The sequence below is a fragment of the Nelusetta ayraudi genome, unplaced genomic scaffold (assembly GCF_046127955.1).
Source record: "Nelusetta ayraudi isolate G7.1 ecotype Tasmania unplaced genomic scaffold, CSIRO-AGI_Nayr_v1 ptg000094l, whole genome shotgun sequence".
NCBI classification, from domain to species: domain Eukaryota; kingdom Metazoa; phylum Chordata; class Actinopteri; order Tetraodontiformes; family Monacanthidae; genus Nelusetta; species Nelusetta ayraudi.
Genome location: NW_027466144.1, coordinates 858,998 through 874,460, shown reverse-complemented (window position 1 = coordinate 874,460; position 15,463 = coordinate 858,998). Strand labels below are relative to the sequence as shown.

The following is a 15,463-nucleotide window of genomic DNA, read 5'->3' as shown; positions in this document are numbered from 1 at the left end:
GGCTTTTAAGCATTCAAAGTCATTATGATATATTCAGTTTTTTTCCCCATATTTCATTTTTTTTTTTTCTTTTAATAAATTCACCTTTTTGATAATTGTCTTTTGTCACTCCTAAAAGTTAGCAGCTCCAATGACTAAATTCTATAATCAGCTTCTCCTTGTACTCATTTTGCCATCCAGATTTTATCATGAGAACACATTTCCAGTTTACTTTCAGAGAAGATTTTCTCCTAACATCGTCTATTCGACTCACGTGTCAGCCTGTCGGAGCCGTGGGCCGTGTACTAGTCTGTAGGTGGTGTGCAGTGATGGATTAGACTGGGGAGCGGACTGCCACGTAACTAATGAACAATCATACCTCGCGTGGCTGTGAACAGGCTTGTGTACTTTTAGCTAAACTAACAACAAAGAAGAGAGAGACAGGCATCCAATCAATGATAGTTTTCACTCAGGTCTTGATTGTCTTTTTAACATTGTACACTGACCCTTGAACATACATCTCATTCCTTAATATTGACATTTGTACTTCTGGGACCATCAGCAGCTAATGCCTTGATTAGTTTGTTTTGCCTGTTCAATATCCAGTGATTTTTTTTTTCTCTCTCTCTCTTGCAGTTCAGTTTAATGGGTAGAAATATTCGTATCCATCTGCATACTGCCCTTTATTTGTACATATGACATGTTGATTGAACAAATTTATGTACAGTCTTTTATAATAAACAGATGTATGTACGACAAGCGAGTGGTGTGACTTGACGAGCATTCAAGAGGACGCAACGGCTTGGTTTAAATAAAAAATATTTAATAGCAGGTTTGTTCAGCACACAGTCACGGTAGATGTTAAGGCCTTGGTTGTTACAAGGTGTTGAACCTGTAATAGTTCACGTGCCTCGAAAGACAGACATTATTTGGGTTTGGGGTTTTTTTTTTTTGGCCTCTGAGGTTTGGACGGATCTCCAAAGACGGCGCGGATCCAACCAAGTGTGTCTATGAGCAGAGTGTCGCCGCGCAGTTGCGTTGTGAAAACTGCGCGTCGTGCGTCGGGCACTTGCGTCGTGGAACCGACGCTCCGGGAAGGTCAGTACAGTACAGTACAGTACAGTGTTGTTTGGCAGTTTCGACTGCGAACCGTTCATTTCAGTTACCGTTCATTTCTGATCTGCTTGATTGCAACTACATGATTTGCACTGAATCTCACACATTTATACACTTATCACGTCGATGGTTTTCAGGTCGGGGGAGTGGGGAGGTGTTGAGGGAGCCACGAAAACGTCAATTCAGGAAGACCTCCGCGTTCCGCTTCAACCCCTTCGAGTTTGGACTCACTGAGGCTCTTCTGCTCTCCCTGATTACAACCACAACGGACGCCGGAGGTCCGCCTCAACCGACACTCCCGTGCTCTCTGACGCCTCAGGGTCCAACCCTTGCCTGGCGCAGGCGGCGGGAGTGGCTGTGAGGGGGGCGGGGTCGAGGCCGGGCTGCGTGCCCAGGAGTAGCTGCCTGAAGGGAGTCTTGGGCAGGAGCGGCTTCACTTGTCTCGGGTGAGTACCATCTCGGTGAGCCGGATGAGGGCGTCTCTCTCTGCCGAGGGCCTCAGCATGCTGATCTGCCTGATGGCCTCCTGACAGTAGTGCTGCGCCAGGTAGTTGGTCTGCTGTACGCCGTCACTCTGCGTCAACCAATAAACCAAGGCCCAAAGGTCAGAGACTCGGTAATTAACACGTACTTGTTCTCTGGTGGCATTGTGAAATTACTTGATGGATCTGTAGAGAAGTTGTTACAGTAGCCAGTTTGGGCTTACAGACAGAATTACTTACTGCACCACTTTTGGTGCACCAAGATAGATAAATTAAGTGATAAGATGTCGGGTTTAAATTTAAATTTCGGAAAAAATACGCAAATCTTGAAAGTCTGGGGAGGGTAAACATTTGAGTGTCGTACCTGGAGGACGTACTGCCAGGCTCGATCCACGTCTCCTTTTGTGCTGAAACGTCTCATGATCATTGCATGAAGCTCAGGAAACTGAAAGCACATGACAGTCCAGTTAAATGGCGAGTACACTTTGAGGGAGAAATACACCTTCAACTTAGAGAGGCTGCACTGGTCTCACCTGTTGACAGGCAAACAGGACCGGTCCGGTGGCCAGGCCCAGTTTGAGATCTGCAGCCGAGGGTTTTCCCAAGTGACTGGCTCCCGATGTGAAGTCCAACACATCGTCCACCAACTTTAGGACACAGAAAGTGAACGTCAGCTACCAATATAGCTCAATGACATTGGGTTAGCCAGCGCTTAATCGTTGTAGCATTGTTTATGTTAAGATATGCTGCGTTTAGACTAAGAAGTGAACTGGGTTGCAAACATGACCTGGAAGGCGATGCCGACATTCCTCCCGTACTGGAAGGCTATTTCATGAACTTCAGGGTCGGAATTCACCAGGATGGAAACCTTAAAACAACAACAACCCACAGACACAATAGTCAATCCACAACAACAGACGGGTCGAGTGTGGAAACCAGGGCTTCCCTCCACTCTGAGACATATGCGTGGGGATGGAACGTACATACTGCTTTACAACTGTTTGCAATGAGACTGGCAGTTTTCTTGAAGGTTTTCTCGAGGTAGTGTTTGAATCTCTCATTCTCGTTCTCTTTGGAGCCCAGCTGCATGAATTCACCTACAAAGCACAATTCAGTCACTTTGTGCCTTATAATAAAAATGTGTTTTTTCATTACGATAAGAGAGACATAGCAGAACGTACCTCGCACCAGGTCTTCGATCACCTGGGACAAGACCTTCACCACAGTGATGTTTCCGATTCGGGCCAAGGCCATGGAGGCCGCTGACAGGATGAAGTCTCCAACCAAGATGGCCTGGAAGAGGAAACACAGTTGCCGGCAGTTTCGACCACACGAGGAAAAGGAAGGGCCGGTTTCCGCTTCTCTTACTTTTCTCTCCCCCCAGACTTGGTTGATGGTTCTCTTCCCCCGCCGTTGATCCGAACCGTCGATCACGTCATCGTGCACAAGGCTGGCAGTGTGGATCATTTCTGAGATCATAGCTACGGCTCTCTGACCCGGGAGCAAATCTCTGAGGGGGATGGCGTAAAAGGAAGTGAGATGAAGTTGGTGAAGACAGAAAGAGGTGCAGTGATACATGCAGCAACTGGACAAAACCAATATATTATTCATGGACAGTTAAGGGCCTTTTCTAATGTACTATTCTAATGGGAAAACAGGAGCTGTTGTTCTCCGTGTTGCTTATCTCCCCCCCCAAAAAAAAAAATAAAATCTACTTTATGACTGTCAAATCAACGTTATGTTCTTTACCCATCTCGGTTGCTGTGGATGTTGAGCGCCCGGGCCATCAGGACAACTATCATTGGTCGAATGGCCTTTCCCTTGCCATCGAAATAGTAGTCGCACAGAAACTTGAGCTCTTCTTTGGACACAAAAAGCTCCTGCAGAGATTAAAAAAAATAAATGTAAAAAAAAAAACTAGATCTCATACACCAAATACCATATGAGGATATAAACCAAATCTAAAATACACTTTGGGCATTGAGAAAAAAAAAAAAAAGTACCTTTCTAATATCGTCGTATAAACTCTTTAAATCTCTCTGCGCTAAGGTGAAGGGGTCCTTCGGCTTTGCATCACTGTGGAGTTTTCTGCAGCCATGGTACTGTGGAGTGGGATCCAGCAGCAAACGTCTGGAGAGGAACACATGACAATAATCAAAGTCTTTGCAAAATATTAACTCCAATCTGACCTGAAAAGCATTTACAACTTTAGGGCTCCATAAAAAAAATGATTTCATGGATGCAGCGGAATTGTGTCAATCTCAAATATCACAAATTCCATTTGTACAAAATAAGAGAATAATAGCTTTTAGTTATCTGGATGAAGCATCATTAAAACTCACCTGGTAAATGACGATGCAAAGTCTAATGTTTTTGGCATCCTCTGTGTCAGTGGTGTTGATTTCTGCTCCTAAAAATGCAATAAACATGATGCACATGGGAGTCTAATTAGTCAGTTTTCACTTTACACGTAGACCTAGAATAGGTGTTTTACCATTTGTACTGCAAGTACCTTTAGCACCTTATTCTAAGCAGAAATGCAGGGGACAAATGAATACATTTTATAATAACCGGAGACTTTATCAGAAGGACTATGTTTCTGTTCAATAGCTACCAAATGAAATGACATGGCCGTGGTCTCCTGTGCCAGTAGGCGAAGGTCTTGACCTTAATACGAGCCGAGCCTATGGATAAACCAACAACCCTCCCTCAGCAAGTCGCATATCGTTTAACATTAGACAACATCAGAAGGCTGCAGAAGTCAAACACAAGGCGGGTGTTTATTCTATTTCCGCCCTCCCACAGCATTCCCTGTTCAACCCGTGAAATCATTCAAACCGCTACACACACAAGGTGCGGCTGACAGCTCGGCGGTATGAATGACCTTCCTGGATTGCGACAGGACTCTGTGTCTCGATGCAAGCCGCAACACTCACCGCGCTCTCCCGCGAAGAGGAGCACCAGGACGGCCGGCCCAGGCAGGATGCCGCGGCCGACATCGGCCTGCTGTCAAAGCGTCGCACATTCTCCAGCAACGCTGCGCTCGTACAACCCGAACTCAACCGCCGGCATAGCCTCCACCACGGGACCGCCATGTTCCCGAAAAGCGTGCATTGACACAGTTATATATAAAAGCGGAACCGGAAACTACTCTCGGCGGCGGTCGGCAGTTGATGACGTACCGTCAGGAGGAGGAAGTGTTGGAGTACAGATGATGCTTCGGCTTTTTGGCGTCTAAATATTTATTTAAAAAAATATAAAATAAAAAATTGCAAGCGCCCTATGCTGTGCTAAGGGGACGTAAGATTATGACTTGTTACTCGTAGTTTAAAAAAGAAAAAAAAAAGAATTACTTGAATTAACCTGATGTTCGCACAGTGCTAGCAGCAGGATGCTAACCCATAGCGCTATTTACGAGTCTGACTAATGTTAACGAAGACACCAGGCTGAACACGGGGAGCCACGGTAACGCGTTTTGAATTTAGTTTTTGTCACCGGTAAATAGCCAATATAGCCGCAACAAAGTCACTCGAACAATATACATGAACTGAAAGGAAAAACTTTGATTTTATTCTCAAAATCATCATCTCCTACTCACATTTGTTTATGAGTAAATTCGTTTGCTGTGGGAATGCTCAGTATCCACACACTGTTAGTCTGTGTTCTGGTGCCTGTGGGCCTCTTTGCACCAGCACACGCCCTGGACTTCTGCACAAGAGCTGAGGATGACTGCCAGAGTCAAGTCAAAACGGTTGTACACACTCCAGTCAAGTCCAGCTGTGACGAACTGAGCGTGACCTCAGACCTCATACAGGACATCACCCAATTGAATGTGTCCTGCAAGAATCTCATGGGTAAATTGATTCCAATAAAAGCATATGAAAATAAAAACATACATCTCATGAGTCTGAATTATTCTTCTTTTCTCTGCAGAGAAACTCCCCGTCGATGAAGTCAACGGGAACTTTGTTCGCACTGTAAAGAACTGCATATTCTCCAAATCTACTCCCAGCCCACTGAGAGGCCCACTGAGGCTGGCAGCACTTTCAAAGGTGGAGTCATGACAGTGACCAGCATTGGTACATTTTATGATAGAAGGTCCATCTGGAATATAACATACTCAACAGGATGTGGTTGAGGGTATCCTGAACGTGGCCGTGAGTGCAGCCCAGACGGATGAGTTCCTGCAGTACGCCAGTGGTGGCAGGGTGCTGCCAGGATGTGTTCCGCTTGCACACAGATACGGCGGTCACCAGGTAGAGTTTGTGATCACATCTGGGCAATTAGGCATAAAAAATGAATAGCCGTGAAATTAATTGAACATTTTGGTGTGAACTTTTGTTTCCTTTGAACTAGTTTGGTTACTGGGCAGGTCAGCTTGGTGATGGCCGAGCACATTTGCTTGGTCAGTATACCGACAGGTGAGTTTATTTTTATGCAATGTTACTTACATAACAAATAGTTAATTTAAGGGACATTTCACCCCCCAAAAAATAATCAAATTGTCCTTCAGGAATGGAGAGATATGGGAGCTACAGCTAAAAGGCTCTGGGAAAACACCATATTCAAGGTGTGCAAGGCCTTTTTTTTTTTTTTTTTTTGGCACATTTTGGGCATCATCTGCCTGCTTACTCACCCTAACAGAAAGAAATTAAACATTTTAATGTAGGTCAGGAGACGGTCGCGCTGTGATCCGTTCCTCAGTGAGAGAGTTCCTGTGTAGTGAGGCCATGCATTTCCTCGGTGTCCCAACCAGCAGAGCTGCCAGGTGAGACTAACGTGATGGTGCACAGGATTGATTCATATTAATAAAGGGTCTTTACAGTCACATTGTAATCAATGTCATTGTATGTTTGAAAAAAAATAAAAGTGGCCTTTTTTTTTTTTCTTCCAATGTGATTATTTTACTCACTTTGTTTCAGTATAATTGTAAGTGATGAGCCTGTGTTGAGGGATCAGTTCTACAATGGCAACGTGAAGACAGAAAGAGGTGCAGTGATACATGCAGCAACTGGACAAAACCAATATATTATTCATGGACAGTTAAGGGCCTTTTCTAATGTACTATTCTAATGGGAAAACAGGAGCTGTTGTTCTCCGTGTTGCCAAGTCATGGCTTCGAATCGGATCTCTGGAAGTCTTGTCTCAAAGCAACGAGCTGGAGCTCCTCAGGTGGGTGTTCTAAGTTCTTTCTTTGCAACCTCTGCGTTCCTTTTGGCCAGTATAACACCATGTCAATGCTCTCTTTAGAAAGCTGCTGGACTTTGTGATTGATGAACATTTTTCTTCAATTAGTTCTGACCACCCAGATAAGTACTTGGTAAGGAAAACTGATGTACAACATGCAGTGTTGATTCAAGTCACCTGATCCTTTTTATGAAGACACTTACTTGTCTTTCTTTGTGTTTTTGTGATTTCTTTTTTTTTTTTTTTAGCTGTTTTATTCCACAGTGGTAAATGAAACAGCTCATCTAATTGCACAGTGGATGTCGGTTGGCTTTGCACATGGTAGGAACTCCAATCCGTCTGAAATTCTGATTACATCATCATTTGCATATAATGACTGGCATCATTCTGTCACTACAGGTGTGTGCAACACAGATAACTTCAGTCTGTTGTCCATCACCATAGATTATGGACCGTTTGGCTTCATGGAGTCATACAACCCCGGTGCATATTGAAGTTTATGTTTCCATTCACTGTACAGTAACTGCACGCTGCTTTTTGCTCACTGTTTTACAAGAAGCTGTGATGTTCCAGATTTTGTCCCCAACACATCTGATGATGAGGGCAGATACAGGATTGGCGCTCAGGCCAGTGTTGGCCAGCACAACCTGCAGAAGCTTCTGGCCGCTCTCCGTCCTGTGCTGTCTGAAAAACAGCTGGAAAAGTAAGACATTTCTATGATGAAATGTGAGGCAATGCAAGATGTGATTTGTTTTTTCCCCACTGACTGCCAAATAGAGTTTATTTATTTATTCATTTATAATTTATTTATTTATTGCTTAGCACAGCTTTACCCTGGGTTTTGTCCCCTAGAAGTCACCCAATTGAACCACATTCTTATATTTATTTATCAGCTTATTTTTGTTTGCATTTTACCACTGAGACTGGAGATGAATGAAATGAAAATATGTTTACGCTTCAGTACCCATCTACCGCTCCCAACATGCAATATTCCTTTCATCCAGCAGAGGGCAGCACATAGCTTTGGCTTTGAACCTGACCTGAGGAGCGTTTGCTTTTCATGTTTTGCTGAGCCTAAATTGTTTTTCAGACACATCTAACTGTGACATATTGCCTCATTATTATTTTTCTGGTTTATTTGTTGCCGACTTTAAAGTTTTTAAAACCAGAATTATTTTTGAATGCATCTTTTTCTTAGGGCGAAGACTGTTTTGGAAGGATATGTTGATATTTACCAGATCAGGTGGGCGTCTCCTTCTCGAAATATTTAAATTAGCATTATTGATAACTTATTCAACAATCCATTTATGCATTTTTAATACCCAAACCAAAAACTGCTGTGCTCACAGTCAATTTCATATTTTGATGAGCCATTGATTTTTTTCTTCCTTAAAAAGTAGGATTTATTTGGCCAAGTTAGCAATGAAGTAGAAATCAAGTTATTTAGTAGTGAGGCCATGTATATGTTCTGTAGTTTCTCTGTGGAGAATTTATGTTCTAGAGCCAACTGAGGAAAGCTAAGATGTTACGTGAGAATATTCTGTCAAGTAAATAGCATTAATGATATGATATTAAGAGTTTCAAAAGAAAAGAACGACTCAGCTTGACTCAACATAATGGCCGTTTCTTGGCTTAAATGTCAGGATTCAGCAGCTTTTTAAAGCTAAACTTGGTCTTCTGGGTGAAGAGGAGGATGATGGCTACCTCATTGCTGTTCTGCTCAAGGCAAGTCACGCCTGCCGATGACCCCGACCGGTCACTCGGTCCAATCTCATTGCATTCTGGCGCTGCAGAAATGGATGTGTTTCGCTTCGAGTCCTACCTTGTGTTTGCTTGCCCCAGATGATGGAGGACACCCAGTCTGACTTCACCATGACCTTCAGGCAGCTCAGTGAATTGTCAGCCCAGCAGCTTCAAAACAAAAACTTTGAGCAGGTAGAGCCGATTAGGTTGAACTCCTTCAGTTCCTTCCTCAGTGGGTAGCTGGACTGTTCAACCAGATATGACGGTTACAATAACTGTAAGATTTGCGATGGTATGGCATGTATGAAAAAATGATAGAGAGACAGTGGAATAATAAGGACTCATATGCTTGTTTGGTTTTAGGCCTGGGCTCTGGAAGACTTGTCCTCCCATAAGCTCTTCTCCGATTGGCTCGGCACATTCTTGCGCCGCCTCGAATGGTAAAGACCCGTAGATGATGGTTTGTCACTGTCAGCATTATTCAATTTCATAAGGATTGATTTTGATTTGAGTCCTTTTGAATCCCATTTGGTCAGGCAACATCAAGATTGCGATTTCAGTCGTCAGCAGAGGATGAAAAGTGAGCGTTTTAATCTGCATGCAACAGTTGGTTTCAAAGATCTCACTTGTTTTGCCCCACTGTGGCATTGTATGTTATATGACGCTACAAATGTATATATTTTTAACATAACAGTGATGTGAGTGAAGAAATATATCTTTCAGGCATCAACCCGAGATATGTTCTGAGGAACTGGATGGCAGAGTCGGCAATAAGAAAAGCTGAGACTAACGATTTTTCTGAGGTTTGTTTTGTCAAAGTATCTTTAAATGTCTGTCGTGGATGTCGTTCATTGGTTCAAACCTTGCATTTTTTTTGATGATTACCAGGTAGGTCTGCTGCACCAGGTCTTGTCTTCTCCATTTGTGACACAAGAGACAGCAGAGGCGACGGGCTATGCAGCGAGACCACCAACGTGGGCTGGGAGCTTGAAAGTTAGCTGTTCCTCTTGAATGGTGCACGGACGGCAAAACCGTGGGAAAAAAATGTGGACCACTAAAATCTGCTCCAAAATAAAACTTGAATGGCATTTTCATTCATAGAAATGTATTTTTTATGCCCGGGTTCCATTTTCAAATAAAATAAATTCTCCCTTAAATAAATACATGTCGTCCTACCGCATCCCCAGAGATGTCCAAAAGCGTGTGTTTTGAATACAGCAGTTGATTATTAATCTGTTTATTAACTGCCTGTGTGTAATGGGCCCCAAAAGCCGCTTAACATACTGCCAGACATTTTGCAGACGTGATAACAAGTTTGTGTGTGTGTGTGTGTGTGTGTGTGTGTGTATGTGATGCATGTGCGTCTGTGTGTGTGTTCAATAAACTTTGTTTGATGGGCTTGACGACACAAGTGTGTGTATATATTTATGTGTATGCAGGTGTACAGGGTTAGGGTTGCACAGGGTTAAAGCCACGTCTTTTGTGAATTTTGATTAAATAAATGAAAATTTCAGAATTTTGTCTCCTGAGATGTTTTTTTTTTTTGTTTGTTTTTCCTCTGCGAGTGTGAAGGCTAATATTGTGTTATTTAGCTCCTTCCTGCGTATGTACAGACAACTTTGAACCACCGGCTGAGTCATGACTTCTCGGTCACATGGGGACAGTTCAAGATAGAGCACGAAAGCAGCAAGTGCTCCCATGTCTCTAGGACAAAGTTGACCTTTGATCCTCATTGACTTGTATGGCATTAGGGCTAGCGATAAGGCTGGAATTAGGGCTTTATAAAAAAAAAAAACAACTCAAAAAAACTCACTGACTGTGGTAAGATTTGAACCAGCAACCTTGGCATTCAGAGCCCATGTCTGACCCTCTGAGCTGTTCTTCAGGTGCTTGCGAAGGTTCTCCCAGTGCCTTCATCCTTCTCTTTTCTGGCTGTCGGACTTAAAAGTGAATCACTGCCTGACGTTGAGGTCGGGTGCTTTGTGGCACTACCGGCAGTCGAGGTCGAGGGCCTCGACGATCTGGGCCTCGGAAACAGCCCGTGGCTATACTGTAGACATGGAAAGTGTAAACGAATGTACTATGTGTAATTGCAAACCATGGCCACCAGAGGGCAGTCGTCCTAAAAGCATAAATTGACACGACTTCTTCGTCCAACCATCTCGCTCGGTTCGAAGTGTCTGTAAAGTAGGAGACAAAACATCGAGAGGAGGCTGATGAGAGAAAACTGGCATTATTGTGGTGAGTATCACATTTTTATCCCCACCAAGTTCATGACAGAAGGACTTTTTAAGGTTAGCTGGAACAGCGGAAGAATTTGACGTCGTTGACTTGTGCTTTTTCAGTGGAAGCAACCAGGTTTGTCACCGCTCGACGTCTGTGCACTTGATGAACATTAAAACGCACGTCTCAGTTTCGTTTCACAAATTGCTTTTTCTTTCTTTTTTCATCGTTGCGTTATTTAGCAGCTGAGTTTTAGAGCTAACTAGCAGCTAGCTGGACCTCGTGGCAGACTGATTGCTAATTGCTGACACCTGGTGCTCTGACTCGATGATCCGCCAATGAGCTCCAGCTGCAGAAGAAACCCGGATTGAGCGTCGAGACACGGAGCGGAAGGGTTTCTGGAGCAGGCTCTGTCGCTCAGGCAGTAGTTTACATTTACGGCTGCTTTTCCCCCACAATAACACGATAACTTTTCTTTCCAGGCGCCACACAGGTTACAACAGGAGATACTGGCGGAGTTTCAGAGCTTTTGGCTGCCAGAGGGCAGTCGTCTGAAGAGCATAAACTGACTCGACTTCTTCTTGAAGCCCTTCCGCTCGGTCCTTAGTGTGGCAAGCCCTCGCCACCGTGTCACATGAGCAGGGGTGTATTCCGAAATGGCTTGAAGCAGGACACGAAACATTGAGAGGAGGCTGATCAGAGATAACTGGCATTATTGTGGTGAGTTACGTTCGACGTTTTAAACTCACGGCTCTGCGCTGCAGGAAAGGTTTGGACCTCTGTCATGTTGCTGCTCCATCCGGCAAAGCTTTACTTTCTTTAGATCAAAACAATTGACCACCTTTTTGTGTGTGCATTGAATCTGGTGTGAGAATAACTTGTATTCTCATTTTGGTTCACCAGCGCCGTTTGTAAAGTTTGTCATACTTAAAATAACCACAACGTTTAGCTTAGAATTGTGTTTTTAAAAAGTTGTTCTTTTTCTTTTTTTCTTTTTTTTCTTTTTTTTTCTTTTTAAAGCACATTTAACTCTTTAAATATAAATGATAAATGCTAAATCGAAACGTTGAATCTAAATCTAAATGTTACACCTAAATGTTTCGGGTGAAACTAAACATTTAGCTAATATGCAAATTCAAGCTGCCGGCAACCGGAAGTACCGCAATAAAAGTGTGACGATGTTGAACTCTGTTTTTAGTGTCAAATAACGAATAAACTATCTTCTCCGGAGGAAACTGCCTCTTGGACATAGATTGGTGGTTTTAAGTACCCCAAAAAAATAACAAACCCGTTTGGAGATGCTATATTTTACGAGTACCTTGAGTGTTTAGTGTGTGGGACTTGCGCAGTAGAGTTTGCTGACTTACGACCTGTAGCCCCTACAACCAGCCACATTGGTGTGGCTCATGGACCTGGGGGCTACAGGTCATAAGTCTAGAGACAACACGCTCTGCTGCGCAAGTCCCGCACACTAAACACTCAAGGTACTCGTAAAATATAGCATCTCCAAACGGGTTTGTTATTTTTTGGGTACTTAAAACCACCAATCTATGTCCAAGAGGCAGTTTCCTCCTGAAAAGATGGTTGTTTATTCGTTATTTGACAGAGTCAAATTCAACATCGTCAGGCTTTTATTGTGGTACTTCCGGTCAACGGCAGCTTGAATTTGCATAATAGCTAAATGCTTAGTTACACCCGAAACGTTTAGATTTAACGTTTCGATTTTGCATTTATATTTGAATAGTTAAATGTGCTAAAAAAAAAAAAAAAAAAAAAAAAACTTTCAAAAATGCACACAACTTTAAAAAATAAAAATAAAAAAGATTTTGAAGCTAAATGTTGCTGTTATTTCAAGCATGACAAACTTTACAAACGGCACCCCATACACCAGGGGGCCCGGAAGCTTCCTCCACTGTGGCTGCCCAAGCTGGACCTGCAGAAACTGACCACGATGCTGAAGATGGCAGTGACTCATCAAGACTTCATCAAAACTGTCTTAAAGATGATTCATTATTCTAGGTTGTGCCTGATTTGTATTTGACCTGGACTTGGTGTGAAATGTATTGTCTTGCCTGTTGTGTCGTCCTCCCACAGGAGGATCTGGAGGTGATGCTGGTCCACATCCAGACAGTGTTGAAGCCAGGTGAGACATTGGTCTCCTCCTTGGTCCCAAACTATTTTTCTTGTTAAATTATTATTTTTTAAATTTTATTTCTTTGTCTTGTCACCGAGGCAGTGAGACCAGGAGGCCAGGCCAACGTCCTGTTGGCGAGTATGTCTTTATTTATTTTTAGTCTTGAAGCTGAGATTCTAACTCTGCTCTCTTCTCTCCTCCTCAGGTGTCACTGTTTAAACGGTTCCAGTTTAAAATGGGGAAAATTGTTTTTCCCCTTTAATTCTCCTGCCTGCCTCTTTGCAATGTTTGGTCCTGACTTTATTGCTTTTGAAATAAAGATTTTGAAAAACATGTTTGTATTTTGCTTACTTGACCTCAGTCCAAATGAGATGAGAAGGCCTTTAACACTTGGTTGTATTATGAGGGGGCCATTTTACTAAGTGTTGCGAAGATTAAACTACAAGAACAGGGGATACATTGAAAGCTTCTTTATTCAATTTTAACAATCCACCAAGTGGCTCCAGACATCACAAGCACTGAAAGACAAGAGCAGTCCATTAAAAAGGGAACCAGAAGAGACTCAAATGCTTCAACTTACTTGAGGCTAGCACTCAGCTTGATGTGCTGCAACACAAACAGATGAAATATATAGCGTACTCACCTTTCAATGAAAGCTGCCTCGAGTGTGATGGGGGACCCTTCTCTAAATTCTAGAGGCGAAAACCAAGTTGCCAAAGTAGTAAAAAATGTTATAAAAGTAGAATAAAATGCACCCAAAAAAAAACGAGTCAAGTCACAAAGAAATCTAAAAGAAAAAATGTATGAAGTGTTTGGCCAAGGGAGAAAATAAGTACCATTGCACAAAATGTTTCAAAGTGGAGATTTTTTTTTCTTTTTTTATAACAAGAGCAGTCCATTTAAAAAGGGAAACGGAAGAAACTTGAACGTTTCAACTTACTTGAGACCAAGGTGGCGGGAGGCCAGCTTGGTGTGCAACCATCCTGGAAATCGAATTCACAGCAAAACATCCAGCATGAAACGCAAGGAAATAAAACACTCACTTTTCAATGACAAAGTTCCATCGTTGTGGTGGCTGCAAAACCTTAAACACAACAAAATGAGCAACTGCACTGTACATGTGTTCCCATGAAATGGAAATATGCACCTTTCCTTTTTTTGTTGCAACCGGTGTGTGCTTTTCTGGAAAGAAAAGTTATTGTGTAAAAAAAAAAAAAAAAACTACTACAAACACTTCAGCTCCGTGTCTCGAGGCTCAATCCGGGTTTCTTCTGCAACTGGAGCTCATTGGCAGATCATCGAGCCAGAGCACCAGGTGTCAGCAATTAGCAATCAGTCTGCCACGAGGTCCAGCTAGCTACAAGTTAGCTCTAAAACTCAGCTGCTAAATAACGCAATGATGAAAAACGCAATAGGTGAAACGAAACGGAGACGTGCGTTTTAAGCGAAGAGTGGAAGAAAAGTGTTCATCAAGTGCACAGACGTCAAGCGGTGACAAACCTGGTTGCTTCCGCTGAAAAAGCACAAGTCAACGACGTCAAATTCTTCCGCTGTTCCAGCGAACCTTAAAAAGTCCTTCTGTCATGAACTTGGTGGGGATAAAAGTGTGATACTCACCACAATAATGCCAGTTTTCTCTCATCAGCCACCTCTAGACGTTCCGTGTCCTACTTTCAGCCACTTTGGACCGAGCGAAAGGGTTCGACGAAGAAGTCGAGTCAATTTATGCTTTTAGGACGACTGTCCTCTAGTGGTCATAGTTTGCAATTACACATTCGTTTACACTTTCCACGTCTACAGTATAGCCACGGGCTGTTTCCGAGGCCCTCGACCTCGACTGCCGGTAGTGCCACAAAGCACCCGACCCGACCTCAACGTCAGGCACTGATTCACTTTTAAGTCCTACAGCCAGAAAAGAGAAGGGTGAAGGCACTGGGAGAACCTTAGCAAGCACCTGAAGAACAGCTCAGAGGGTCAGACATGGTCTCTGAATGCCAAGGTTGCTGGTTCAAATCTTACCACAGTCAGTGTTAAAAAAATATTTTTGCTTCACTTTACGAAACTTAGCTCACTCAACCTTTAAGAATTTGGCAGTGGATCCAAAGACCGACGGTTCAAATCCAGCCTCAGGTAGTGCTATTTATTTATTTTTAATGTCCACTGGCCAGAAATGAAGGATAAAGGCGTCCTGAGAACCACGGCTGAGCGCTGGTGGCATAATGGTTGGTCCGCTAGTATGAACCTGCATTTAGAGAACACGGCCATTCCCGACGCCATCGTGGGGAAGTGGGCGTGGTCTCAGTAGGCACACCCATTTCTATGCAAAATAGCAGCAAAAGTGGGCGCGATCTGGCAAATCCTTTCCAATTAAGGCTCTTCAGTCGGTAACTGAAAAAAAAAAACACATTGCGAGTAACCAAACTGGGTGCAGTGGAAATGAACAACAGTGAGAAAACCAGCAGCCTCCTTTCGCCATACAAAGTGGCCGCAGTGGCGCTGAATCCAGTGACCAACTGCTGTCTCGGCCCATTGGGTCACTCCAGGAGCAATGGGGAAACTTTTGCCTGCAAAACAGGAAAAACCAGTGGATGAATGTGCA

The 15,463-nt window shown here is 43.3% G+C and overlaps 2 protein-coding genes across 2 annotated transcripts; one reads left to right on the top strand and one right to left on the bottom strand.

Annotated features, from left to right (window-relative positions):
- Positions 1–609: 609 nt before the first annotated feature.
- Positions 610–4,714, bottom strand: pdss1 (prenyl (decaprenyl) diphosphate synthase, subunit 1). The gene is made up of 11 exons (XM_076047460.1): positions 4,514–4,714; positions 3,920–3,987; positions 3,581–3,707; positions 3,327–3,457; positions 2,946–3,087; positions 2,759–2,870; positions 2,565–2,674; positions 2,365–2,445; positions 2,111–2,224; positions 1,942–2,022; positions 610–1,669 (listed from the first exon to the last, which is right to left on the bottom strand). The coding sequence occupies exons 1-11, from the start codon at positions 4,670–4,672 to the stop codon at positions 1,529–1,531; spliced, it is 1,266 nt and encodes a 421-aa protein (XP_075903575.1). The 5' UTR covers positions 4,673–4,714; the 3' UTR covers positions 610–1,528.
- A 58-nt stretch (positions 4,715–4,772) lies between these two features.
- LOC142902420 (protein nucleotidyltransferase YdiU-like) lies at positions 4,773–9,985 on the top strand. Its single transcript, XM_076047446.1, is given in 18 exon segments — positions 4,773–5,431; positions 5,511–5,629; positions 5,705–5,833; positions 5,934–5,998; positions 6,091–6,147; positions 6,247–6,345; positions 6,500–6,567; positions 6,662–6,749; positions 6,828–6,897; positions 7,013–7,085; positions 7,164–7,247; positions 7,338–7,467; positions 7,963–8,007; positions 8,408–8,699; positions 8,871–8,947; positions 9,044–9,087; positions 9,231–9,310; positions 9,396–9,985. Coding segments are annotated over 18 exon segments (1,866 nt in total). The 5' UTR covers positions 4,773–5,208; the 3' UTR covers positions 9,519–9,985.
- Positions 9,986–15,463: the final 5,478 nt, after the last annotated feature.

What these genes read in the sequence shown, in the direction of transcription:
- pdss1 (XM_076047460.1), bottom strand. Translation starts at nt 4,672, where the DNA reads ATGGCGGTCCCGTGGTGGAGGCTATGCCGGCGGTTGAGTTCGGGTTGT. An exon ending in TTTGCATCGTCATTTACCAG is followed by an intron (nt 3,708 to 3,919) that starts GTGAGTTTTAAT and finishes GTTCCTCTCCAG; the next exon opens with ACGTTTGCTGCTGGATCCCA. An exon ending in TTGCAAACAGTTGTAAAGCA is followed by an intron (nt 2,446 to 2,564) that starts GTATGTACGTTC and finishes TGTTGTTTTAAG; the next exon opens with GTTTCCATCCTGGTGAATTC.